Genomic DNA, 23,471 nt, shown 5'->3' on the forward strand with positions numbered 1-23,471 from the left:
ATCGAACTCATGATCTCCTGTTTACTAGACAGGCACATTAACCACTAAGCCACGGAGCCCTTGCTTTGAAGTGATATGAATGCTGAATATTTCAGTAAATTAACTAAATTATCACATCGGAACTTTTACACTATTGTTTGCTTATATGCATATCTAAATCAACTATTATTTTTAATTTTTCAAAATTTAATAGCTTCGAAATCTAGTTCAAGTAATATAACAGCGAGACTCCGACGAGAATCGAACTCATGATCTCCTGTTTACAAGTCAGGCGCTTTAACCACTAAGCCACGGAGCCCTTGGTTTGAAGCGATATGAATGCAGAATATTTCAGTAAATTAACTAAATTATCTCATGGGAACTTTTGCCCTATTATTTTAATTTTTCAAAATTATATAGCTACGAAATCTAGTTCAAGTAACATAACAGCGAGGCTCCGACGAGAATCGAACTCATGATCTCCTGTTTACTAGACAGGCGCTTTAACCACTAAGCCACGGAGCCCTTGCTTTGAAGCGACATGAATGCTGAATATTCCAGTAATTTAACTTAATTAACTCCTCGGAATTTTTACCCTATTGTTTTAATTTTTCAAAATTTAATAGCTACGAAATCTAGTTCAAGTAACATAACAGCGAGGCTCCGACGAGAATCGAACTCATGATCTCCTGTTTACTAGACAGGCGCTTTAACCACTAAGCAACGGAGCCCTTGCTTTGAAGCGACATGAATGCTGAATATTCCAGTAATTTAACTAAATTAACTCATCGGAATTTTTACCCTATTGTTTTAATTTTTCAAAATTTAATAGCTACGAAATCTAGGTCAAGTAACATAACAGCCAGGCTCCGACGAGAATCGAACTCATGATCTCCTGTTTACTAGACAGGCACATTAACCACTAAGCCACGGAGCCCTTGCTTTGAAGTGATATGAATGCTGAATATTTCAGTAAATTAACTAAATTATCACATCGGAACTTTTACACTATTGTTTGCTTATATGCATATCTAAATCAACTATTATTTTTAATTTTTCAAAATTTAATAGCTTCGAAATCTAGTTCAAGTAATATAACAGCGAGACTCCGACGAGAATCGAACTCATGATCTCCTGTTTACAAGTCAGGCGCTTTAACCACTAAGCCACGGAGCCCTTGGTTTGAAGCGATATGAATGCAGAATATTTCAGTAAATTAACTAAATTATCTCATGGGAACTTTTGCCCTATTATTTTAATTTTTCAAAATTATATAGCTACGAAATCTAGTTCAAGTAACATAACAGCGAGGCTCCGACGAGAATCGAACTCATGATCTCCTGTTTACTAGACAGGCGCTTTAACCACTAAGCCACGGAGCCCTTGCTTTGAAGCGACATGAATGCTGAATATTCCAGTAATTTAACTTAATTAACTCCTCGGAATTTTTACCCTATTGTTTTAATTTTTCAAAATTTAATAGCTACGAAATCTAGGTCAAGTAACATAATAGCAAGGCTCCGACGAGAATCAAACTCATGATCTCCTGTTTACTAGACAGGCGCTTTAACCACTAAGCCACGGAGCAATTGCTTTGAAGCGATATGAATATTGAATATTTTAGTAAATTAACTAAATTATCTCATGGGAACTTTTACACTATTGTTTGCATATATGCATATCTAAATCAACTATTATTTTTAATTTTTAAAAAATTAATAGCTTCGAAATCTAGTTCAAGTAATATAACAGCCAGGCTCCGATGAGAATCGAACTCATGATCTCCTGTTTACTAGACAGGCGCATTAACCACTAAGCCACGGAGCCCTTGCTTTGAAGCGATATGAATGCTGAATATTTCAGTAAATTAACTAAATAATCACATCGGAACTTTTACACTATTGTTTGCTTATATGCATATCTAAATCAACTATTATTTTTAATTTTTCAAAATTTAATAGCTTCGAAATCTAGTTCAAGTAATATAACTCTGGCAGAGCTCATACGAGGCAGCAGCAAATAATCACCATACTAATCTGGACGTTTAATTTAATTTAGAAATCTGGCGGATTCCTGCATTGGGATACGCTACAACCCTTCAAATCGATTCGGGAAGAACGTTCGGCAGCGTAGTTTTAAGATCAGTATGTTTGTCACCGCAAGGAGCACCTAAAAAAACGGCATCGCTGAAGATTGGTCAACAACATAAAAAATAATAATAAAAATACCGGATTGACGCGAACGAGAACTAAAGAATACAAAAAACCACACGGTTCTTAAATCGGATAAAAAAGTGCCTTGTTTATCTACAAACCGACGTTTCCTTATCAACGAAACCATCTCTAATCATCTAGAACTCTGGCAGAGCTCATACGAGGCAGCAGCAAATAATCACCATACTAATCTGGACGTTTAATTTAATTTAGAAATCTGGCGGATTCCTGCATTGGGATACGCTACAACCCTTCAAATCGATTCGGGAAGAACGTTCGGCAGCGTAGTTTTAAGATCAGTATGTTTGTCACCGCAAGGAGCACCTAAAAAAACGGCATCGCTGAAGATTGGTCAACAACATAAAAAATAATAATAAAAATACCGGATTGACGCGAACGAGAACTAAAGAATACAAAAAACCACACGGTTTTTAAATCGGATAAAAAAGTGCCTTGTTTATCTACAAACCGACGTTTCCTTATCAACGAAACCATCTCTAATCATCTAGAACTCTGGCAGAGCTCATACGAGGCAGCAGCAAATAATCACCATACTAATCTGGACGTTTAATTTAATTTAGAAATCTGGCGGATTCCTGCATTGGGATACGCTACAACCCTTCAAATCGATTCGGGAAGAACGTTCGGCAGCGTAGTTTTAAGATCAGTATGTTTGTCACCGCAAGGAGCACCTAAAAAAACGGCATCGCTGAAGATTGGTCAACAACATAAAAAATAATAATAAAAATACCGGATTGACGCGAACGAGAACTAAAGAATACAAAAAACCACACGGTTCTTTAATCGGATAAAAAAGTGCCTTGTTTATCTACAAACCGACGTTTCCTTATCAACGAAACCATCTCTAATCATCTAGAACTCTGGCAGAGCTCATACGAGGCAGCAGCAAATAATCACCATACTAATCTGGACGTTTAATTTAATTTAGGTGAGTTTGAAGTCTTCTTTCTAAAAGTTCCGTAACTCTGTATGAACTCTGCCTCGACTTCAATATAGGCATATAAGTCATAAATAATAGAAATTCCATTAACTTAAGATAAGAAATATGTCGGAAAAAATAAGTGGAGATGTAATATTAGCTGAGCTTAAAAAAATTAATGACAAGATGGAAAATCAATTCCTACAAACGAATAGAAGACTTGATGTAATAACTCATAACATCGCTGACGTAAATGTGAAAATATCTAGAGTAGAAAACCTGGTTAACACCATTGAAACTAAAGTTAACGTGATGGAAAATGAGGTAGCTAAAATTCAAACATTAGAATTCGAGGTTAAGAAACTGAAAGACGCTTTTAAAGCGGAGAAAATAGATATTAATAAGGAATACAACAGTGTGAAATTTAAATTAGAAAATTTGGAGGTAAGGGCCAGAAGGGACAATTTAATTATTAAAGGAATGGCCGACGATGAACAGGAGACTCGTGCGGCTCTGACAACAAAATTAAGTGATCTATTCAGTCAAGTGTTAGGCCTCAATGTCAATGTAAATCCTAGCGCAGCGTACAGGCGGGGTGCCTTTAACAAAAACAAAAATAGACATATAATATTTAAGGCCGACTCGTATGACACAAAATTAGACATTTTAAAAAGTAGTTCAAAGCTAAAGGGCAAACGTATATATATCGAGCATGACTACACCCCTGATCAGGATGAAGCGAGATACCATCTTAGAATGTACGCGAAAACTAAACTTCCTGAAAAATATAAATTTATTAATGTAAATCAGATAGCGATTGGAACCCAAAATTTTAAGTACGATTTTCAAAGCAAAAAAATTGTCAAAGTCTAATATACTATAAGTAATAAAAACCGGATAAGTTAAACAAAAAATGATGATTAAAATAATATATAATAACATTAGAAGTGCATCGGCAAATTTTACCTATCTATTATGCAATGCAGCCTTAAACTATGCAGAAAACATAGATATTTTTATCCTAACTGAAACATGGTTCAAGAGTAACTCTTATGAATATATAAGTAACTATACATTTGTAGGAATTGGACGGGAGATAAAAAGGGGTGGGGGAGTTGGTTTTTATATTAGAAATGGAATAAAATTTGAAATTATGCATAATATTACAAGAATAACAGAGAATATAGAAGCCTTTGGTATTAAAATTCAGGATTATTACATTACAGTGGTATACAGACCTGGGGGGAGTGAGCAACAATTTATAAATGAGCTGGAGGAGATAGTAAGAGATCAGGGACCTTTGAACGCTAAACGGTTAATTATAGGCGATTTTAATATTGATGCTAACAAATCAAGCAATCAAGGGTCCCTCCTTAGAGATCTAACAGCTAGCTTTGGTCTAATCCAGTTGGTTAAGGAACCCACACGTACTACCGATTACTCCAGCACGCTTATTGATCACTGCTACGCGAATTTCAAACTAAAACTAAACATTTTGAAAGACTGGGAAATTTCTGATCACTACCCCTTAGAACTGGAAATTGCTGTAACTAAACCTCCCCCCCACGCACTTAGAATTAGAAATTATTCGCGTAATTGTCTTGAAAACTTTACCCGTTCCATCAGCACGGTTGATTGGGAAGAGTTATATAATAAAAAAGACGCAAATGAAGGTTTTAACTGGTTTTTTACTACATTAAGTAAGGCATATGAGGAAAGCTTTCCGATTATTACAATAAAACCACAAAATGATAACAAAAAATTTAACTCCTTAAGCTGGTTAACAGCGGATATCAAAAATTTAATTACAACAAAAAACCACCTTAGGAAAATAGCGAAAACTCGGCCTAGTGAGCGGAATACGGAAAACTATAAAAAACAACGCAACTACTGTAACAAGGTCATTAGGGATGCTAAGAATAATTATATGAGATCCCAAATAGTATCACAGACTAGCATAAAAAGTAAATGGAAACATGTTAACAAACTATTAGGGAAAGCAAAAACCAGTGACACCCAGCCAAAAATTCCAATTACTCCCAATGCGTTGAATAATTTTTTTACGTCAATACCTTCTAAAACTGCTAGCAATCGATCACTTGATTATATAAAACCAACTCCCAACTCAATATTATTATTACCAACAGATGAAATAGAGGTACTAAATATAATAAAAAACCTACGCGAAGACGCGGCCCCCGGGCTTGACGGGATTACACCAAAAATAATTAAATCTATAAAAAAATAATTTCAAAGCCATTAGCTCACATTATTAACCAATCCTTCGAAAAAGGAGTATACCCAAAAGAACTAAAAAAATCTCTTATCATACCTATTTTTAAACAAGGTGATCCCGCCGGCCCGGAAAATTATAGACCTATAACCCTGCTCTCAGTATTTGCAAAGATATTTGATCAATGTTTTTATCTGAGACTATCGGGTTTTTGTGATAAGTATGGATTAATAGCTCGAAATCAGTTCGGTTTTCAAAAAAAGTGTGGAGTAGAGAATGCAATAGCGAGGGTATATCAGAAAATTCTCAATGGCCTTGATAGTAGTCACTATGTGGTAGGGGTTTTCCTAGATCTGAGGAAGGCGTTTGATTACGTGAACCATTCAAGATTACTAGCAAAGTTATACAGACTAGGAATTAGAGGGACAGCACATGTATGGCTAAGAAGTTACCTTTCAGAACGAGTATGTCAAACAAAAATTAAGGATACTTTATCTACGGAGGCAAATATTAACTGTGGTGTTCCACAAGGATCCATTCTATCTCCCCTACTTTTTAACTTATTTATTAATGACATTTGCAACGCAATCGATGATGACTCCCTAACCCTGTACGCTGACGACAATGTTTTAATTGATTCAGATCTAAACTATGGGGCACTAGTTGATAGAATAAATTATAACTTAAATTTAATACACATATGGCTTAGTGATAATGATCTCTATCTAAATATTAACAAAACACAGTACATAACTTTTGTAAACATCAATAAATCACTTCCCTCTGGCCCAGAACCTACAATTAGAGGTAATAAAATTAAGAAAGTGCAAAATTGTAAGTACCTAGGGATATGGTTGGATGAAAAGTTAAACTGGAATACCCACGTAGATAAGATATGTAAAAAAATATCTTATAGCATCTATTTAATTTCAAAAAATCGACAAAGTTTCACAAAAAATATATGTATAGAACTATATTATGCGATCGTATACTCTCATCTAACCTTCTGCGTATCAATATGGGGAAATACAAGCAAAGCTAACCAGAAACGGTTGCACCTATTGCAAAAACGAATTGTCAGAATAATATGTCAGAAAACGTTTCTAGAACATACCAAACCGCTATTTGACGCTCTAAAAATACTACGATTTGATCAAATATACAATATCTGCACGCTAGTATATATACATAAATCTCTGAAAGATGATGAACTCAATTTATTTAAAACGGCATTTCGATCTCAAAAACACACAAGAGAAAATCCAGTAATAACTCTTCCCAAATCTAAGACTGCTAAAAAAATTAATTCTATGTTCTATAATGGCGCGAAACTGTATAATAATTTTATAAGGAAAAAAGAAGCGATGTCAATGTTTAAATTTAAAAAATTTGCAAAAGAATATGTACTGCTGAACGAATGAACTAAATGAACGAATAGGCATTATGAAGGGGGAAAAGGGGAAAAAAAAGGGATAAATTATAAAATTAAATTAAATTAAGAAGAAAAAAGCTCAGCCCAGGGTTTGGCCTATAAGTCTTGCTAGACTTGGCCATCAAACCCTACTTTTGTACAACTATTGAATCGAAATAAATAAACTATTAAATTTAACAGCGAGGCTCCGACGAGAATCGAACTCATGATCTCCTGTTTACTAGACAGACGCATTAACCACTAAGCCACGGAGCCCTTGCTTTGAAGCGATATGAATGCTGAATATTTCAGTAAATTAACTAAATTATCACATCGGAACTTTTACACTATTGTTTGCTTATATGCATATCTAAATCAACGATTATTTTTAATTTTTCAAAATTTAATAGCTTCGAAATCTAGTTCAAGTAATATAACAGCAAGGCTCCGACGAGAATCGAACACATGGTCACCTGTTTACAAGACTGGCGCTTTAACCACTAAGCCACGGAGCCCTTGCTTTGAAGCGATATGAATGCAGAATATTTCAGTAAATTAACTAAATTATCTCATGGGAACTTTTGCCCTATTATTTTAATTTATCAAAATTATATAGATACGAAATCTAATTCAAGTAACATAACAGCGAGGCTCCGACGAGAATCAAACTCATGATCTCCTGTTTACTAGACAGGCGCTTTAACCACTAAGCCACGGAGCCCTTGCTTTGAAGCGACATGAATGCTGAATATTCCAGTAATTTAACTAAATTAACTCATCGGAATTTTTACCCTATTGTTTTAATTTTTCAAAACTTAATAGCTACGAAATCTAGGTCAAGTAACATAATAGCCAGGCTCCGACGAGAATCGAACTCATGATCTCCTGTTTACTAGAGACACACATTAACCACTAAGCCACGGAGCCCTTGCTTTGAAGTGATATGAATGCTGAATATTTCAGTAAATTAACTGAATTATCACATCGGAACTTTTACACTATTGTTTGCTTATATGCATATCTAAATCAACTATTATTTTTAATTTTTCAAAATTTAATAGCTCCGAAATCTAGTTCAAGTAATATAACAGCTAGGCTCCGACGAGAATCGAACTCTTGATCTCCTGTTTACAAGACAGGCGCTTTAACCACTAAGCCACGGAGCCCTTGGTTTGAAGCGACATGAATGCTGAATATTCCAGTAATTTAACTAAATTAACTCATCGGAATTTTTACCCTATTGTTTTAATTTTTCAAATTTAATAGCTACGAAATCTAGTTCAAGTAACATAACAGCGAGGCTCCGACGAGAATCGAACTCATGATCTCCTGTTTACTACACAGGCGCTTTAACCACTAAGCCACGGAGCCCTTGCTTTGAAGCGACATGAATGCTGAATATTCCAGTAATTTAACTAAATTAACTCATCCGAATTTTTACCCTATTGTTTTAATTTTTCAAAACTTAATAGCTACGAAATCTAGTTCAAGTAACATAACAGCGAGGCTCCGACGTGGATCGAACTCATGATCTCCTGTTTACTAGACAGGCGCTTTAACCACTAAGCCACGGAGCCCTTGCTTCGAAGCGACATGAATGCTGAATATTCCAGTAATTTAACTTAATTAACTCCTCGGAATTTTTACCCTATTGTTTTTATTTTTCAAAATTTAATAGCTACGAAATCTAGGTCAAGTGACATAACAGCAAGGCTCCGACGAGAATCAAACCCATGATCTCCTGTTTACTAGACAGGCGCTTTAACCACTAAGCCACGGAGCCCTTGCTTTGAAGCGATATGAATGCAGAATATTTAAGTAAATTAACTAAATTATCTCATGGGAACTTTTACACTATTGTTTGCATATATGCATATCTAAATCAACTATTATTTTTAATTTTTCAAAATTTAATAGCTTCGAAATCTAGTTCAAGTAATATAACAGCAAGGCTCCGAAGAGAATCGAACACATGATCTCCTGTTTACAAGACTGGCGCTTTAACCACTAAGCCACGGAGCCCTTGGTTTGAAGCGATATGAATGCAGAATATTTCAGTAAATTAACTAAATTATCTCATGGGAACTTTTGCCCTATTATTTTAATTTTTCAAAATTATATAGCTACGAAATCTAATTCAAGTAACATAACAACGAGGCTCCGACGAGAATAGAACTCATGATCTCCTGTTTACTAGACAGGCGCTTTAACCACTAAGCCACGGAGCCCTTGTTTTGGAGCGACATGAATGCTGAATATTCCAGTAATTTAACTAAATTAACTCATCGGAATTTTTACGCTATTGTTTTAATTTTTCAAAACTTAATAGCTACGAAATCTAGTTCAAGTAACATAACAGCGAAGCTCCGACGAGAATCGAACTCATGATCTCCTGTTTACTAGACAGGCGCTTTAACCACTAAGCCACGGAGCCCTTGCTTTGAAGCGACATGAATGCTGAATATTCCAGTAATTTAACTTAATTAACTCCTCGGAATTTTTACCCTATTGTTTTAATTTTTCAAAATTTAATAGCTACGAAATCTAGGTCAAGTAACATAACAGCAAGTCTCCGACGAGAATCAAACTCATGATCTCCTGTTTACTAGACAGGCGCTTTAACCACTAAGCCACGGAGCCCTTGCTTTGAAGCGATATGAATGCTGAATATTTTAGTAAATTAACTAAATTATCTCATGGGAACTTTTACACTATTGTTTTCATATATGCATATCTAAATCAACTATTATTTTTAATTTTTCAAAATTTAATAGCTTCGAAATCTAGTTCAAGTAATATAACAGCAAGGCTCCGACGAGAATCGAACACATGATCTCCTGTTTACAAGACTGGCGCTTTAACCACTAGGCCACGGAGCCCTTGCTTTGAAGCGATATGAATGCAGAATATTTCAGTAAATTAACTAAATTATCTCATGGGAACTTTTGCCCTATTATTTTAATTTTTCAAAATTATATAGCTACGAAATCTAATTCAAGTAACATAACAGCGAGGCTCCGACGAGAATAGAACTCATGATCTCCTGTTTACTAGACAGGCGCTTTAACCACTAAGCCACGGAGCCCTTGCTTTGAAGCGACATGAATGCTGAATATTCCAGTAATTTAACTAAATTAACTCATCGAAATTTTTACCCTATTGTTTTAATTTTTCTAAATTAAATAGCTACGAAATCTAGTTCAAGTAACATAACAGCGAGGCTCCGACGAGAATCGAACTCATGATCTCCTGTTTACAAGACAGGCGCTTTAACCACTAAGCCACGGAGCCCTTGGTTTGAAGCGATATGAATGCAGAATGTTACAGTAAATTAACTAAATTATCTCATGGGAACTTTTGCCGTATTATTTTAATTTTTCAAAGTTATATAGCTACGAAATCTAGTTCAAGTAATATAACAGCAAGGCTCCGACGAGAATCGAACACATGATCTCCTGTTTACAAGACTGGCGCTTTAACCACTAAGCCACGGAGCCCTTGCTTTGAAGCGATATGAATGCAGGATATTTCAGTAAATTAACTAAATTATCTCTTGGGAACTTTTGCCCTATTATTTTAATATTTCAAAATTATACAGCTACGAAATCTTGTTTAAGTAACATAACAGCGAGGCTCCGACGAGAATCGAACTCATGATCTCCTGTTTACTAGACAGGCGCTTTAACCACTAAGCCACGGAGCCCTTGGTTTGAAGCGATATGAATGCAGAATATTTTAGTAAATTAACTAAATTATCTCATGGGAACTTTTGCCCTATTATTTTAATTTTTCAAAATTATATAGCTACGAAATCTAGTTCAAGTAACATAACAGCGAGGCTCCGACGAGAATCGAACTCATGATCTCCTGTTTACTAGACAGGCGCTTTAACCACTAAGCCACGGAGCCCTTGGTTTGAAGCGATATGAATGCAGAATATTTCAGTAAATTAACTAAATTATCTCATGGGAACTTTTGCCCTATTATTTTAATTTTTCAAAATTATATAGCTACGAAATCTAATTCAAGTAACATAGCAACGAGGCTCCGACGAGAATCGAACTCACGATCTCCTGTTTACAAGACAGGCGCTTTAACCACTAAGCCACGGAGCCCTTGGTTTGAAGCGATATGAATGCAGAATGTTACAGTAAATTAACTAAATTATCTCATGGGAACTTTTGCCCTATTATTTTAATTTTTCAAAGTTATATAGCTACGAAATCTAGTTCAAGTAACATAACAGCGAGGCTCCGACGAGAATCGAACTCATGATCTCCTGTTTACAAGACAGGCGCTTTAACCACTAAGCCACGGAGCCCTTGGTTTGAAGCGATATGAATGCAGAATGTTACAGTAAATTAACTAAATTATCTCATGGGAACTTTTGCCGTATTATTTTAATTTTTCAAAGTTATATAGCTACGAAATCTAGTTCAAGTAATATAACAGCAAGGCTCCGACGAGAATCGAACACATGATCTCCTGTTTACAAGACTGGCGCTTTAACCACTAAGCCACGGAGCCCTTGCTTTGAAGCGATATGAATGCAGGATATTTCAGTAAATTAACTAAATTATCTCTTGGGAACTTTTGCCCTATTATTTTAATATTTCAAAATTATACAGCTACGAAATCTTGTTTAAGTAACATAACAGCGAGGCTCCGACGAGAATCGAACTCATGATCTCCTGTTTACTAGACAGGCGCTTTAACCACTAAGCCACGGAGCCCTTGGTTTGAAGCGATATGAATGCAGAATATTTTAGTAAATTAACTAAATTATCTCATGGGAACTTTTGCCCTATTATTTTAATTTTTCAAAATTATATAGCTACGAAATCTAGTTCAAGTAACATAACAGCGAGGCTCCGACGAGAATCGAACTCATGATCTCCTGTTTACTAGACAGGCGCTTTAACCACTAAGCCACGGAGCCCTTGGTTTGAAGCGATATGAATGCAGAATATTTCAGTAAATTAACTAAATTATCTCATGGGAACTTTTGCCCTATTATTTTAATTTTTCAAAATTATATAGCTACGAAATCTAATTCAAGTAACATAGCAACGAGGCTCCGACGAGAATAGAACTCATGATCTCCTGTTTACTAGACAGGCGCTTTAACCACTAAGCCACGGAGCCCTTGCTTTGAAGCGACATGAATGCTGAATATTCCAGTAATTTAACTAAATTAACTCATCGGAATTTTTACCGTATTTTTTAATTTTTCAAAATTTAATAGCTACGAAATCTGGGTCAAGTAACATAACAGCCAGGCTCCGACGAGAATCGAACTCATGATCTCCTGTTTACTAGACAGGCGCATTAACCACTAAGCCACGGAGCCCTTGGTTTGAAGCGATATGAATGCAGAATATTTCAGTAAATTAACTAAATTATCTCATGGGAACTTTTGCCCTATTATTTTAATTTTTCAAAATTATATAGCTACGAAATCTAGTTCAAGTAACGTAACAGCGAGGCTCCGACGAGAATCGAACTCATGATCTCCTGTTTACTAGACAGGCGCTTTAACCACTAAGCCACGGAGCCCTTGCTTTGAAGCGATATGAATGCTGAATATTTTAGTAAATTAACTAAATTATCTCATGGGAACTTTTACACTATTGTTTGCATATATGCATATCTAAATCAACTATTATTTTTAATTTTTCAAAATTTAATAGCTTCGAAATCTTGTTCAAGTAACATAACAGCGAGGCTCCTACGAGAATAGAACTCATGATCTCCTGTTTACTAGACAGGCGCTTTAACCACTAAGCCACGGAGCTCTTGCTTTGAAGAGACATGAATGCTGAATATTCCAGTAATTTAACTAAATTAACTCATCGGAATTTTTACCCTATTGTTTTAATTTTTCAAAATTTAATAGCTACGAAATCTAGTTCAAGTAACATAACAGCGAGGCTCCGACGAGAATCGAACTCATGATCTCCTGTTTACTAGACAGGCGCTTTAACCAATAAGCCACGGAGCCCTTGCTTTGAAGCGATATGAATGCTGAATATTTCAGTAAATTAACTAAATTATCTCATGGGAACTTTTACACTATTGTTTGCATATATGCATATCTAAATCAACTATTATTTTTAATTTTTCAAAATTTAATAGCTTCGAAATCTAGCTCAAGTAATATAACAGCAAGGCTCCGACGAGAATCGAACACATGATCTCCTGTTTACAAGACTGGCGCTTTAACCACTAAGCCACGGAGCCCTTGCTTTGAAGCGGCATGAATGCAGGATATTTCAGTAAATTTACGAAATTATCTCTTGGGAACTTTCGCCCTATTATTTTAATTTTTCAAAATTATATAGCTACGGAATCTAGTTCAAGTAACATAACAGCGAGGCTCCGACGAGAATCGAACTCATGATCTCCTGTTTACTAGACAGGCGCTTTAACCACAAAGCCACGGAGCCCTTGGTTTGAAGCGATATGAATGTAGATATTTCAGTAATTTAACTTAATTATCTCATGGGAACTTTTGCCCTATTATTTTAATTTTTCAAAATTATATAGCTACGAAATCTAGTTCAAGTAACATAACAGCGAGGCTCCGACGAGAATCGAGCTCGTGATCTCCTGTTTACTAGACAGGCGCTTTTAACCACTAAGCCACGGAGCCCTTGCATTGAAGCGATATGAATGCTGAATATTTCAGTAAATTAACTAAATTATCTCATGGGAACTTTGGCCCTATTATTTTAATTTTTCAAAATTTAATAGTTTCGAAACCTAGTTGAAGTAATATAACAGCAAGGCTCCGACGAGTATCGAACTCATGATCTCCTGTTTTCAAGACAGGCGCTTTAACCACTAAGCCACGGAGCCCTTGCTTTGAAGAGACATGAATGCTGAATATTCCAGTAATTTAACTAAATTAACTCATCGGAATTTTTACCCTATTGTTTTAATTTTTCAAAATTTAATAGCTACGAAATCTAGTTCAAGTAACATAACAGCGAGGCTCCGACGAGAATCGAACTCATGATCTCCTGTTTACTAGACAGGCGCTTTAACCACTAAGCCACGGAGCCCTTGCTTTGAAGCGATATGAATGCAGAATATTACAGTAAATTAACTAAATTATCTCATGGGAACTTCACACTATTGTTTGCATATATGCATATCTAAATCAACTATTATTTTTAATTTTTCAAAATTTAATAGCTTCGAAATCTAGTTCAAGTAATATAACAGCAAGGCTCCGACGAGAATCGAACACATGATCTCCTGTTTAAAGAGTGGCGCTTTAACCACTAACCCACGGAGCCCTTGCTTTGAAGCGATATGAATGCAGGATATTTCAGTAAATTAACTAAATTATCTCTAGGGAACTTTTGCCCTATTATTTTAATTTTTCAAAATTATATAGCTACGAAATCTAGTTCAAGTAACATAACAACGAGGCTCCGGTGAGAATCGAACTCATGATCTAATGTTTACTAGACAGGCGCTTTAACCACTAAGCCACGGAGCCCTTGCTTTGAAGCGACATGAATGCTGAATATTCCAGTAATTTATCTAAATTAACTCATCGGAATTTTTACCCTATTGTTTTAATTTTTCAAAATTAAATAGCTACGAAATCTAGGTCAAGTAACATAACAGCCAGGCTCCGACGAGAATCTAACTCATGATCTCTTGTTTACTAGACAGGCGCATTAACCACTAAGCCACGGAGCCCTTGCTTCGAAGCGATATGAATGCTGAATATTTCAGTAAATTAACTAAATTATCTCATCGGAACTTCAACACTATTGTTTGCTTATATGCATATCTAAATCAACTATTATTTTTAATTTTTCAAAATTTAATAGTTTCGAAATCTAGTTCAAGTAATATAACAGCAAGGCTCCGACGAGAATCGAACTCATGATCTTCTGTTTACAAGACAGGCGCTTTAACCACTAAGCCACGGAGCCCTTGGTTTGAAGCGATGTGAATGTAGAATATTTCAGTAAATTAACTTAATTATCTCATGTGAACTTTTGCCCTATTATTTTAATTTTTCAAAATTATATAGCTACGAAATCTAGTTCAAGTAACATAACAGCGAGGCTCCGACGAGAATCGAACTCATGATCTCCTGTTTACTAGACAGGCGCTTTAACCACTAAGCCACGGAGCCCTTGCATTGAAGCAATATGAATGCTGAATATTTCAGTAAATTAACTAAATTATCTCATGGGAACTTTTACACTATTGTTTGCATATATGCATATCTAAATCAACTATTATTTTTAATTTTTCAAAATTTAATAGCTTCGAAATCTAGTTCAAGTAATATAACAGCAAGGCTCCGACGAGAATCGAACACATGACCTCCTGTTTACAAGACTGGCGCTTTAACAACTAAGCCACGGAGCCCTTGCTTTGAAGCGATATGAATGCAGGATATTTCAGTAAATTAACTAAATTATCTCTTGGGAACTTTTGCCCTATTATTTTAATTTTTCGAAATTATATAGCTACGAAATCTAGTTCAAGTAACATAACAGCGAGGCTCCGACGAGAATCGAACTCATGATCTCCTGTTTACTATACAGGCGCTTTAACCACTAAGCCACGGAGCCCTTGCTTTGAAGCGACATGAATGCTGAATATTCCAGTAATTTAACTAAATTAACTCATCGGAATTTTTACCCTATTGTTTTAATTTTTCAAAATTTAATAGCTACGAAATCTAGGTCAAGTAACATAACAGCCAGGCTCCGACGAGAATCGAACTCATGATCTCCTGTTTACTAAACAGGCGCATTAACCACTAAGCCACGGAGCCCTTGGTTTGAAGCGATATGAATGCAGAATATTTCAGTTAATTAACTAAATTATCTCATGGGAACTTTTGCCCTATTATTTTAATTTTTCAAAATTATATAGCTACGAAATCTAGTTCAAGTAACATAACAGCGAGGCTCCGACGAGAATCGAACTCATGATCTCCTGTTTACTAGACAGGCGCTTTAACCACTAAGCCACGGAGCCCTTGCTTTGAAGCGACATGAATGCTGAATATTCCAGTAATTTAACTTAAAGGGTTACTCTCATTACAAATTACAAGCCTTTTTTTCCGTTTCAAAGTGGTTTATTTTATGTATTAAGGCAGGTAGTGTTCGAATATGCACTTTATTTTACATAAAAAAATGTATTAACCTTAAAATAATTGTTTAAAAACTACGATTAACTCGCTTTTGGCTCCACCCCTTTTCGAATTTCCCTCTATAAAAATATTCGGCATACCCTGAGTACGTGATCAAAACCAGCGCACTAGCAGGCGCCATCTACAATTCCGAAAATGTATTTGACTAGTCACAGACGTAAAAGCCTAGGCTTAGGGTTCGGTAATCACTAATCGGTATTCGGTAGCGTTCCGTGAGCTTCTTTTGAATTATTTAATTCAATTAATTTCAACTAAGCTAAGTTTGAAAACAACATGACTAAAGTATATAAGTGTGTTGTTCCTAATTGTGGAAACAATTATAAGTCAAAGTATCCCGGATTACTGTTCCATAATTTTCCAAATAATGAAGAACGCCGTAGACTTTGGTTTAAAAGCATTGGAATCAGTGAAAGTACTATTAAGACGAATGGTCGAGTATGTTCAGAACATTTTACCAGTGATTCTTACGAACACAAACCTGGAATCCTGGTTGACCCTAGTCTTCAATATGGTTCAAAACGTTTAACTCAAAATGCGATCCCTACGCTTAAGTTAGTAGAAGCGGGTACTAGTTCGCTTGACATAGATATTTTTCCATCAATGGAGGCTTGTACGTCGGCTTCATTAAGTTCATTAGACACTACAGTTACAACTGAAGATGTTCTTGAACATGATAATATTAAGTCCAATATGGAAACTGAAAACTTGGAGGCTGAATTACCACCAAGAAAAAAGGCTAGATCCTTGGTGAGAAATATACAGGACAATTGATCTCAAGAATAAATAAGTTAAACATAAAATTTTAGGATTCCTCATCAGCTGGACCTCAGTCTGTTACTTTTACAAAATCAAAAAGTAAAGGGACTTAGTTAACAATTTCCCCTTTTGCAAAAACCTTCGGAACACAAACTGTAAAATCTCAAAGTGACAAAAGTAGGTTTTTAAGTAAAATTTAAAATAAATGAATAAACTTAAATGTTTCCTGTTCATAGGATGTCAGGTATATTTGGGACCCGCAAATATGACTGACAAATCTACGCAGACTAACGGTTTCAATGATGATGTATTAAAGCAATTTGTTGAAACGCATCATTCTCACGATAGTTATGATTTTGAAGAAGAGGAGGAAATGGATGCGGGAGCGAATTTAGATCCTTTAGATTCTAGTTTCCCGCCCTCATCCATAGCAGAAGAAGATGTGGAAGAGTAATTTTAATAAGTTAGAAGGATCTTTGAACTAACCAGCTAAATATTTTTTCCCTGCTAGGGCTAGGGTTTTAGGTGGAATAGACCCAGCTCCAGAGCGAAAGTTTATTGTCTTTGAAACGGCTCTTCTTCAGTTGTTTTTAGTGTGCTGCCAGTGTTAATCAAAATGTACTGCGAAGTCAATAATCAGAGGATCTATGATCACTATTGAGACTCATTGCGAAAGAAATCACCGACACCCGTGGCATAGCCAGCCCCTAATAGGGCGGTTGCCAGCTGGCAATGTCATAACAGCAGCTGCAATATTATTTTCCGGCCACAATCCAGCAAAAGCACTTAGAATGTTTGAATTTTCTGTATCACCATGTTTAATTTGAAAACATTCTACAGATTACAAAAAGCGTATCTCTTTCACGCAATTAAGAGTGTAGGTTAAGAATTGGTCCGCTCAAAGTATATCCACTTTGCGATTACTAATGCGTATATTCACAGGTGTGGTTGAATGAACAAAAAACTCTGTTAGACTCTCTGCGTGGAAGAAACCTAGAATTAGGAGGTGATGGAAGGTGCGACAGTCCGGGTTACTGCGCAAAATATGGGAGCTACTGCTTTTTGGAAACCCAAATTAAAAAAGTCATTCATCTTGTACTACTTCAAGTAACGTTCTTCTTCCTTTGAATTAGATAGTATCTTGTATGAGCTAGTATTTCATTTTTTAGAGCAATCAAGTAAAGAATAGTGTCGCGATGGAGCTGGAAGGCTGCAAAAATGGGCTTCAGTTTCTCTGCGACCAAGGATTGAAAATTGGTTACTTAGTAACAGACAGCCACAAGCAAATCCGATGTTTCCTAAGGAAAAACTACCCAAAAATTATCCATCTTTTTGATGTCTGGCATCTGGTAAAATGTAAGTTTTTTTGGTGGATCAATAATATATGGTGTATATGTAAATAAAAAAAGTATTTCAGCTGTGAAGTCAAAAATTTCTAAAGCCTGTGGAAAGAAAAAGAGCATGGAGCTCCTCCTGAAATGGAGTAAAAGCATACAAAACCACTTGTACTGGATCGCTAGTTCTAGTGATGGTGACGGGAAGGTAATGCAGGCTAAATGGATGTCCATATTAAGGCACACAACAAACAAACACTCGGGTCATGGAGAGCCATTTCCAAAATGCGCTCATGGTCCCCTTGGAAAGGCCAAAGATAGACCAAGAAAATGGTTGAAAATTAGCGACATTGCCTACGCCACCCTAAAGTAAATTGTTGACAGTTTCGTCAAAGACATTGGACAGCTAGCTTGGGTGTGCCAGACTTCTTCTGTTGAAGCTTTTCACGCGGTTATTGTGCAGTTTGTTCCAAAGCATACTCACTACTCTTTTCACGGAATGGAAGCTCGCCTATATTTGGCAGCTCTTCACTGTAACGAAAATTCGCAAAAACTACAAGCCATCACAAAAAATGGGCAACGGAGGTGGAACATTTTCTTCCCTAAGTATAAAGCTGGTGAATATTCTGTGAGACCAATAATGGCAGCGTCAACTTATGGTAAATACGATCTAAATTGATTGAATCTACATAACTACAAGGTTATTCTTTGCTAACCTAGAATATGTGGAAGATCTTATGGAAATGACAAGCATTTTGGTATCAACTGAAACTTATAAGAAAGGAAATGAATCATCTTTAATTGCATTAGGGGAAGCGCCTCAGTCTTTGGCTTCAGAGTACGCGCATCCTTTAAAAGCTGATGCTGTATCCTCTTACGAGAAAACAAAACGATTTGAAAAAAAAATGATCTTATTAAAAAATAAATATATTTTAAACATGTCACACATTTTGAATTTTATTCTCACACTTTAATATATTTTAATTTAATAACGTCTTCCTCTCCTATTTCTTACACTGATGTGCTTAAAACCACAATACTCATCTGACGGGTAAGCTTCTCGAATTTTGCTAATAACACAACTTGGTATAGGAAGGCGAGTATTGGGCAAAAACCAGTAAATCCATCGCATAAACCTCCGATAAGCAACATATCTATAAGTCCTATTAATAAGTAAAATTAATACTCAGTGCTCTTCTGTTTACCTAGATCGGAATTTTTCGGTAACTGCAGGGTTGCCACGGGTACTCAGGGAAAACCAGTGAAAGTCAAAGAATTTCAAAATGGATCGAAAAGGTCAGGGAAAAGTCAAGGAAATTTAAGAATTTTAAAGAAGTCAGGGAATTTGATTCAACTATACAGCTGGGGTGCGTTTTAGCGAGGTTATGTTTGAAGAAACCCCAAAATCACGGAGTCAGGGAATTTGAGTCTGAAAATGTCATGGCAACCCTGAACTGGGATCAAACCATTAACACACACACAAAAAAAATCCTAAACATTGTAAGAATCATTTTGATAGAAAAGACAACTTCGTCTTAATCGTACTTGTGCATGAAGCCTTCGGGAGGCTCTAAATATCTATTACCGCCGTTAGGGTTAACAAACTCAAGATACGCTAATCTGAGTTGGTTACGCCTTATACAAGTTTCATCAAACTCCTCATGCTGGGTTACACATGCTCCATTAATTAAAAAATCCTTTAACGCTTCTTGCTCTTGGCAACAAACGCTTTCTTCAGCGGTGCCCATTACAGTGCAAAATCCACAGGTACACCTTTATATGCATAAAGGTTTAACAAATTCAGTAGTAATTAAAAACGACTAAATCAGAGGAAATAAAGGCTACCAATCAGTGTTCCCTAATCTTGGATTTTGGGTGGGGGGTTCTCCTGAGTCGCCACTGACATCTTCATCCGAGGATGATGCCAATGGTTCAAATTGATAGGGTAATACCCCATGAACCACACTCTCTGACGCGCCAAGGCTTACATTATTACCGTCGCTATCTCCCGAGTTTTCAGACTCATAAAAGCTAGACTCGCGAGACGCTTCGCGATGACTATCGCTAGATAAATCCAAATAAAAAATATCCTCCGAGGAGTCTGAGGTTTCCATAATAATTTAATATTTTCATAAAAAGATAGAACGGATAGAAACTTGTAACCTACTAGTTTGCGTTTCGTCCAACATAACATATACCACGTGATGAAAAACAGCCAATAAGTAAACGCCAGAGTAAGGGCCAATAATAATAAGCTGTATTGCTATGTCTGACTACGTCACGTTTAAATCACGCCTTCCCACAAAATTCAAAATCCGCAGCCGTTGAATGTTCAGTTTTAACTTCAGAATTTGCTTAATTATCGGATCAGTTTATTAAAAAATACTATTGTATCGATTTTATAGGTCCCCAAGGCATTTCTTTATAAAGATAAAACCACCTTCGAATTTTTTGTGTCTGTAATCCTTTAATTAACTCCTCGGAATTTTTACCGTATTGTTTTAATTTTTCAAAATTTAATAGCTACGAAATCTAGGTCAAGTAACATAACAGCAAGGCTCCGACGAGAATCGAACTCATGATCTCCTGTTTACTAGACAGGCGCTTTAACCACTAAGCCACGGAGCCCTTGCTTTGAAGCGATATGAATGCTGAATATTTTAGTAAATTAACTAAATTATCTCATGGGAACTTTTACACTATTGTTTGCATATATGCATATCTAAATCAACTATTATTTTTAATTTTTCAAAATTTAATAGCTTCGAAATCTAGTTCAAGTAATATAACATCAAGGCTCCGACGAGAATCGAACACATGATCTCCTGTTTACAAGACTGGCGCTTTAACCACTAAGAAACGGAGCCCTTGCTTTGAAGCGATATGAATGCAGGATATTTCAGTAAATTAACTAAATTATCTCTTGGGAACTTTTGCCCTATAATTTAAATTTTTCAAAATTATATAGCTACGAAATCTAGGTCAAGTAACATAACAGCGAGGCTCCGACGAGAATCGAACACATGATCTCCTGTTTACAAGACTGGCGCTTTAACCACTAAGCCACGGAGCCCTTGCTTTGAAGCGATATGAATGCAGAATATTTCAGTATATTAACTAAATTATCTCATGGGAACTTTTGCCCTATTATTTTAATTTTTCAAAATTTAATAGTTTCGAAATCTAGTTCAAGTAATATAACAGCAAGGCTCCGACGAGAATCGAATTCATGATCTCCTGTTTACAAGACAGGCGCTTTAACCACTAAGCCACGGAGCCTTGGTTTGAAGCGATATGAATGTAGAATATTTCAGTAAATTAACTAAATTATCTCATGGGAACTTTTGCCCTATTATTTTAATTTTTCAAAATTATATAGCTACGAATTCTAGTTCAAGTAACATAACAGCGAGGCTCCGACGAGAATCGAACTCATGATCTCCTGTTTACTAGACAGGCACATTAACCACTAAGCCACGGAGCCCTTGCTTTGAAGCGATATGAATGCTGAATATTTCAGTAAATTAACAAAATTATCACATCGGAACTTTTACACTATTGTTTGCTTATATGCATATCTAAATCAACTATTATTTTTAATTTTTCAAAATTTAATAGTTTCGAAATCTAGTTCAAGTAATATAACAGCAAGGCTCCGACGAGAATCGAACTCATGATCTCCTGTTTACAAGACAGGCGCTTTAACCACTAAGCCACGGAGCCCTTGGTTTGAAGCGATATGAATGTAGAATATTTCAGTAAATTAACTAAATTATCTCATATGAACTTTCGCCCTATTATTTTAATTTTTCAAAATTATATAGCTACGAAATCTAGTTCAAGTAACATAACAACGAGGCTCCGACGAGAATAGAACTCATGATCTCCTGTTTACTAGACAGGCGCTTTAACCACTAAACCACGGAGCCCTTGCTTTGAAGCGACATGAATGCTAAATATTCCAGTAATTTAACTAAATTAACTCATCGGAATTTTTACCCTATTGTTTTAATTATTCAAAATTTAATAGCTACGAAATCTAGTTCAAGTAACATAACAACGAGGCTCCGACGAGAATAGAACTCATGATCTCCTGTTTACTAGACAGGCGCTTTAACCACTAAACCACGGAGCCCTTGCTTTGAAGCGACATGAATGCTGAATATTCCAGTAATTTAACTAAATTAACTCATCGGAATTTTTACCCTATTGTTTTAATTATTCAAAATTTAATAGCTACGAAATCTAGTTCAAGTAACATAACAGCGAGGCTCCGACGAGAATCGAACTCATGATCTCCTGTTTACTAGACAGGCGCTTTAACCACTAAGCCACGGAGCTCTTGCTTTGAAGCGACATGAATGCTGAATATTCCAGTAATTTAACTAAATTAACTCATCGGAATTTTTACCCTATTGTTTTAATTTTTCAAAATTTAATAGCTACGAAATCTAGGTCAAGTAACATAACAGCCAGGCTCCGACGAGAATCGAACTCATGATCTCCTGTTTACTAGACAGGCACATTAACCACTAAGCCACGGAGCCCTTGCTTTGAAGTGATATGAATGCTGAATATTTCAGTAAATTAACTAAATTATCACATCGGAACTTTTACACTATTGTTTGCTTATATGCATATCTAAATCAACTATTATTTTTAATTTTTCAAAATTTAATAGCTTCGAAATCTAGTTCAAGTAATATAACAGCGAGACTCCGACGAGAATCGAACTCATGATCTCCTGTTTACAAGACAGGTGCTTTAACCACTAAGCCACGGAGCCCTTGGTTTGAAGCGATATGAATGCAGAATATTTCAGTAAATTAACTAAATTATCTCATGGGAACTTTTGCCCTATTATTTTAATTTTTAAAAATTATATAGCTACGAAATCTAGTTCAAGTAACATAACAGCGAGGCTCCGACGAGAATCGAACTCATGATCTCCTGTTTACTAGACAGGCGCTTTAACCACTAAGCCACGGAGCCCTTGCTTTGGAGCGACATGAATGCTGAATATTCCAGTAGTTTAACTAAATTAACTCATCGGAATTTTTACGCTATTGTTTTAATTTTTCAAAATTTAATAGCTACGAAATCTAGTTCAAGTAACATAACAGCGAGGCTCCGACGAGAATCGAACTCATGATCTCCTGTTTACTAGACAGGCGCTTTAACCACTAAGCCACGGAGCCCTTGCTTTGAAGCGACATGAATGCTGAATATTCCAGTAATTTAACTAAATTAACTCATCGGAATTTTTACCCTATTGTTTTAATTTTTCAAAACTTAATAGCTACGAAATCTAGTTCAAGTAACGTAACAGCGAGGCTCCGACGAGAATCGAACTCATGATCTCCTGTTTACTAGACAGGCGCTTTAACCACTAAGCCACGGAGCCCTTGCTTCGAA

The 23,471-nt window shown here is 35.9% G+C and overlaps 2 protein-coding genes, 1 long non-coding RNA gene and 37 other non-coding genes across 40 annotated transcripts; 2 read left to right on the plus strand and 38 right to left on the minus strand.

Annotated features, from left to right (window-relative positions):
- Positions 1-225: 225 nt before the first annotated feature.
- On the minus strand, positions 226-298 carry TRNAT-UGU (transfer RNA threonine (anticodon UGU)). Its single transcript has one exon. It is a non-coding gene; the product is annotated as a tRNA-Thr (tRNA).
- A 133-nt stretch (positions 299-431) lies between these two features.
- TRNAT-AGU (transfer RNA threonine (anticodon AGU)) lies at positions 432-504 on the minus strand. The gene has a single exon. It is a non-coding gene; the product is annotated as a tRNA-Thr (tRNA).
- Positions 505-637: 133 nt separating this feature from the next.
- TRNAT-AGU (transfer RNA threonine (anticodon AGU)) lies at positions 638-710 on the minus strand. The gene has a single exon. It is a non-coding gene; the product is annotated as a tRNA-Thr (tRNA).
- A 372-nt stretch (positions 711-1,082) lies between these two features.
- On the minus strand, positions 1,083-1,155 carry TRNAT-UGU (transfer RNA threonine (anticodon UGU)). Its single transcript has one exon. It is a non-coding gene; the product is annotated as a tRNA-Thr (tRNA).
- A 133-nt stretch (positions 1,156-1,288) lies between these two features.
- Positions 1,289-1,361, minus strand: TRNAT-AGU (transfer RNA threonine (anticodon AGU)). The gene has a single exon. It is a non-coding gene; the product is annotated as a tRNA-Thr (tRNA).
- Positions 1,362-1,733: 372 nt separating this feature from the next.
- TRNAT-AGU (transfer RNA threonine (anticodon AGU)) lies at positions 1,734-1,806 on the minus strand. The gene has a single exon. It is a non-coding gene; the product is annotated as a tRNA-Thr (tRNA).
- Positions 1,807-7,424: 5,618 nt separating this feature from the next.
- On the minus strand, positions 7,425-7,497 carry TRNAT-AGU (transfer RNA threonine (anticodon AGU)). The gene has a single exon. It is a non-coding gene; the product is annotated as a tRNA-Thr (tRNA).
- Positions 7,498-7,869: 372 nt separating this feature from the next.
- Positions 7,870-7,942, minus strand: TRNAT-UGU (transfer RNA threonine (anticodon UGU)). Its single transcript has one exon. It is a non-coding gene; the product is annotated as a tRNA-Thr (tRNA).
- A 132-nt stretch (positions 7,943-8,074) lies between these two features.
- Positions 8,075-8,147, minus strand: TRNAT-AGU (transfer RNA threonine (anticodon AGU)). Its single transcript has one exon. It is a non-coding gene; the product is annotated as a tRNA-Thr (tRNA).
- Positions 8,148-8,931: 784 nt separating this feature from the next.
- TRNAT-AGU (transfer RNA threonine (anticodon AGU)) lies at positions 8,932-9,004 on the minus strand. Its single transcript has one exon. It is a non-coding gene; the product is annotated as a tRNA-Thr (tRNA).
- A 133-nt stretch (positions 9,005-9,137) lies between these two features.
- On the minus strand, positions 9,138-9,210 carry TRNAT-AGU (transfer RNA threonine (anticodon AGU)). The gene has a single exon. It is a non-coding gene; the product is annotated as a tRNA-Thr (tRNA).
- A 578-nt stretch (positions 9,211-9,788) lies between these two features.
- Positions 9,789-9,861, minus strand: TRNAT-AGU (transfer RNA threonine (anticodon AGU)). The gene has a single exon. It is a non-coding gene; the product is annotated as a tRNA-Thr (tRNA).
- A 133-nt stretch (positions 9,862-9,994) lies between these two features.
- On the minus strand, positions 9,995-10,067 carry TRNAT-UGU (transfer RNA threonine (anticodon UGU)). The gene has a single exon. It is a non-coding gene; the product is annotated as a tRNA-Thr (tRNA).
- A 339-nt stretch (positions 10,068-10,406) lies between these two features.
- On the minus strand, positions 10,407-10,479 carry TRNAT-AGU (transfer RNA threonine (anticodon AGU)). The gene has a single exon. It is a non-coding gene; the product is annotated as a tRNA-Thr (tRNA).
- Positions 10,480-10,612: 133 nt separating this feature from the next.
- Positions 10,613-10,685, minus strand: TRNAT-AGU (transfer RNA threonine (anticodon AGU)). Its single transcript has one exon. It is a non-coding gene; the product is annotated as a tRNA-Thr (tRNA).
- Positions 10,686-10,818: 133 nt separating this feature from the next.
- On the minus strand, positions 10,819-10,891 carry TRNAT-UGU (transfer RNA threonine (anticodon UGU)). The gene has a single exon. It is a non-coding gene; the product is annotated as a tRNA-Thr (tRNA).
- A 133-nt stretch (positions 10,892-11,024) lies between these two features.
- TRNAT-UGU (transfer RNA threonine (anticodon UGU)) lies at positions 11,025-11,097 on the minus strand. The gene has a single exon. It is a non-coding gene; the product is annotated as a tRNA-Thr (tRNA).
- A 339-nt stretch (positions 11,098-11,436) lies between these two features.
- On the minus strand, positions 11,437-11,509 carry TRNAT-AGU (transfer RNA threonine (anticodon AGU)). Its single transcript has one exon. It is a non-coding gene; the product is annotated as a tRNA-Thr (tRNA).
- Positions 11,510-11,642: 133 nt separating this feature from the next.
- Positions 11,643-11,715, minus strand: TRNAT-AGU (transfer RNA threonine (anticodon AGU)). Its single transcript has one exon. It is a non-coding gene; the product is annotated as a tRNA-Thr (tRNA).
- A 133-nt stretch (positions 11,716-11,848) lies between these two features.
- Positions 11,849-11,921, minus strand: TRNAT-AGU (transfer RNA threonine (anticodon AGU)). The gene has a single exon. It is a non-coding gene; the product is annotated as a tRNA-Thr (tRNA).
- A 338-nt stretch (positions 11,922-12,259) lies between these two features.
- On the minus strand, positions 12,260-12,332 carry TRNAT-AGU (transfer RNA threonine (anticodon AGU)). The gene has a single exon. It is a non-coding gene; the product is annotated as a tRNA-Thr (tRNA).
- Positions 12,333-12,704: 372 nt separating this feature from the next.
- Positions 12,705-12,777, minus strand: TRNAT-AGU (transfer RNA threonine (anticodon AGU)). The gene has a single exon. It is a non-coding gene; the product is annotated as a tRNA-Thr (tRNA).
- Positions 12,778-13,354: 577 nt separating this feature from the next.
- TRNAT-AGU (transfer RNA threonine (anticodon AGU)) lies at positions 13,355-13,428 on the minus strand. The gene has a single exon. It is a non-coding gene; the product is annotated as a tRNA-Thr (tRNA).
- A 133-nt stretch (positions 13,429-13,561) lies between these two features.
- TRNAS-UGA (transfer RNA serine (anticodon UGA)) lies at positions 13,562-13,634 on the minus strand. The gene has a single exon. It is a non-coding gene; the product is annotated as a tRNA-Ser (tRNA).
- Positions 13,635-13,767: 133 nt separating this feature from the next.
- Positions 13,768-13,840, minus strand: TRNAT-AGU (transfer RNA threonine (anticodon AGU)). The gene has a single exon. It is a non-coding gene; the product is annotated as a tRNA-Thr (tRNA).
- Positions 13,841-14,655: 815 nt separating this feature from the next.
- TRNAT-UGU (transfer RNA threonine (anticodon UGU)) lies at positions 14,656-14,728 on the minus strand. The gene has a single exon. It is a non-coding gene; the product is annotated as a tRNA-Thr (tRNA).
- Positions 14,729-14,861: 133 nt separating this feature from the next.
- On the minus strand, positions 14,862-14,934 carry TRNAT-AGU (transfer RNA threonine (anticodon AGU)). Its single transcript has one exon. It is a non-coding gene; the product is annotated as a tRNA-Thr (tRNA).
- A 372-nt stretch (positions 14,935-15,306) lies between these two features.
- TRNAT-AGU (transfer RNA threonine (anticodon AGU)) lies at positions 15,307-15,379 on the minus strand. Its single transcript has one exon. It is a non-coding gene; the product is annotated as a tRNA-Thr (tRNA).
- Positions 15,380-15,718: 339 nt separating this feature from the next.
- TRNAT-AGU (transfer RNA threonine (anticodon AGU)) lies at positions 15,719-15,791 on the minus strand. The gene has a single exon. It is a non-coding gene; the product is annotated as a tRNA-Thr (tRNA).
- A 345-nt stretch (positions 15,792-16,136) lies between these two features.
- On the plus strand, positions 16,137-16,835 carry LOC149663130 (THAP domain-containing protein 3-like). The gene is made up of 2 exons (XM_089842345.1): positions 16,137-16,713; positions 16,773-16,835. The coding sequence occupies exons 1-2, from the start codon at positions 16,240-16,242 to the stop codon at positions 16,833-16,835; spliced, it is 537 nt and encodes a 178-aa protein (XP_089698471.1). The 5' UTR covers positions 16,137-16,239.
- A 1,758-nt stretch (positions 16,836-18,593) lies between these two features.
- LOC149663131 (uncharacterized) lies at positions 18,594-19,000 on the plus strand. Its single transcript, XR_016368677.1, has 2 exons — positions 18,594-18,715; positions 18,777-19,000. It is a non-coding gene; the product is annotated as an uncharacterized LOC149663131 (long non-coding RNA).
- A 30-nt stretch (positions 19,001-19,030) lies between these two features.
- On the minus strand, positions 19,031-20,361 carry LOC149663132 (uncharacterized). The gene is made up of 3 exons (XM_089842378.1): positions 19,902-20,361; positions 19,602-19,829; positions 19,031-19,219 (listed from the first exon to the last, which is right to left on the minus strand). Exons 1-3 carry the CDS (start codon positions 20,168-20,170, stop codon positions 19,042-19,044), a joined length of 675 nt encoding a protein of 224 aa, XP_089698504.1. The 5' UTR covers positions 20,171-20,361; the 3' UTR covers positions 19,031-19,041.
- Positions 20,362-20,611: 250 nt separating this feature from the next.
- Positions 20,612-20,684, minus strand: TRNAT-AGU (transfer RNA threonine (anticodon AGU)). The gene has a single exon. It is a non-coding gene; the product is annotated as a tRNA-Thr (tRNA).
- A 578-nt stretch (positions 20,685-21,262) lies between these two features.
- TRNAT-UGU (transfer RNA threonine (anticodon UGU)) lies at positions 21,263-21,335 on the minus strand. Its single transcript has one exon. It is a non-coding gene; the product is annotated as a tRNA-Thr (tRNA).
- A 371-nt stretch (positions 21,336-21,706) lies between these two features.
- TRNAT-UGU (transfer RNA threonine (anticodon UGU)) lies at positions 21,707-21,779 on the minus strand. Its single transcript has one exon. It is a non-coding gene; the product is annotated as a tRNA-Thr (tRNA).
- A 545-nt stretch (positions 21,780-22,324) lies between these two features.
- TRNAT-AGU (transfer RNA threonine (anticodon AGU)) lies at positions 22,325-22,397 on the minus strand. Its single transcript has one exon. It is a non-coding gene; the product is annotated as a tRNA-Thr (tRNA).
- Positions 22,398-22,769: 372 nt separating this feature from the next.
- TRNAT-UGU (transfer RNA threonine (anticodon UGU)) lies at positions 22,770-22,842 on the minus strand. Its single transcript has one exon. It is a non-coding gene; the product is annotated as a tRNA-Thr (tRNA).
- Positions 22,843-22,975: 133 nt separating this feature from the next.
- On the minus strand, positions 22,976-23,048 carry TRNAT-AGU (transfer RNA threonine (anticodon AGU)). The gene has a single exon. It is a non-coding gene; the product is annotated as a tRNA-Thr (tRNA).
- Positions 23,049-23,181: 133 nt separating this feature from the next.
- Positions 23,182-23,254, minus strand: TRNAT-AGU (transfer RNA threonine (anticodon AGU)). Its single transcript has one exon. It is a non-coding gene; the product is annotated as a tRNA-Thr (tRNA).
- A 133-nt stretch (positions 23,255-23,387) lies between these two features.
- On the minus strand, positions 23,388-23,460 carry TRNAT-AGU (transfer RNA threonine (anticodon AGU)). Its single transcript has one exon. It is a non-coding gene; the product is annotated as a tRNA-Thr (tRNA).
- Between the last annotated feature and the right edge of the window lie 11 nt (positions 23,461-23,471).

Source organism: Phalangium opilio, unplaced genomic scaffold, assembly GCF_054372755.1.
Source record: "Phalangium opilio isolate 3A_F unplaced genomic scaffold, DU_Popi_V2 ptg000063l_1, whole genome shotgun sequence".
Lineage (NCBI taxonomy): Eukaryota > Metazoa > Arthropoda > Arachnida > Opiliones > Phalangiidae > Phalangium > Phalangium opilio.

Excerpts from the sequence above, each read along its gene's own strand:
- LOC149663130 (XM_089842345.1), top strand. The coding sequence starts at position 16,240 with ATGACTAAAGTATATAAGTGTGTTGTTCCTAATTGTGGAAACAATTAT. Across the intron at positions 16,714-16,772 it reads GAAAAAAGGCTAGATCCTTG|GATTCCTCATCAGCTGGACC; the intron begins GTGAGAAATATA and ends ATAAAATTTTAG.
- LOC149663132 (XM_089842378.1), bottom strand. The coding sequence starts at position 20,170 with ATGGAAACCTCAGACTCCTCGGAGGATATTTTTTATTTGGATTTATCT. Across the intron at positions 19,830-19,901 it reads AGATTAGGGAACACTGATTG|GTGTACCTGTGGATTTTGCA; the intron begins GTAGCCTTTATT and ends ATGCATATAAAG. Across the intron at positions 19,220-19,601 it reads CCCGAAGGCTTCATGCACAA|GACTTATAGATATGTTGCTT; the intron begins GTACGATTAAGA and ends ACTTATTAATAG.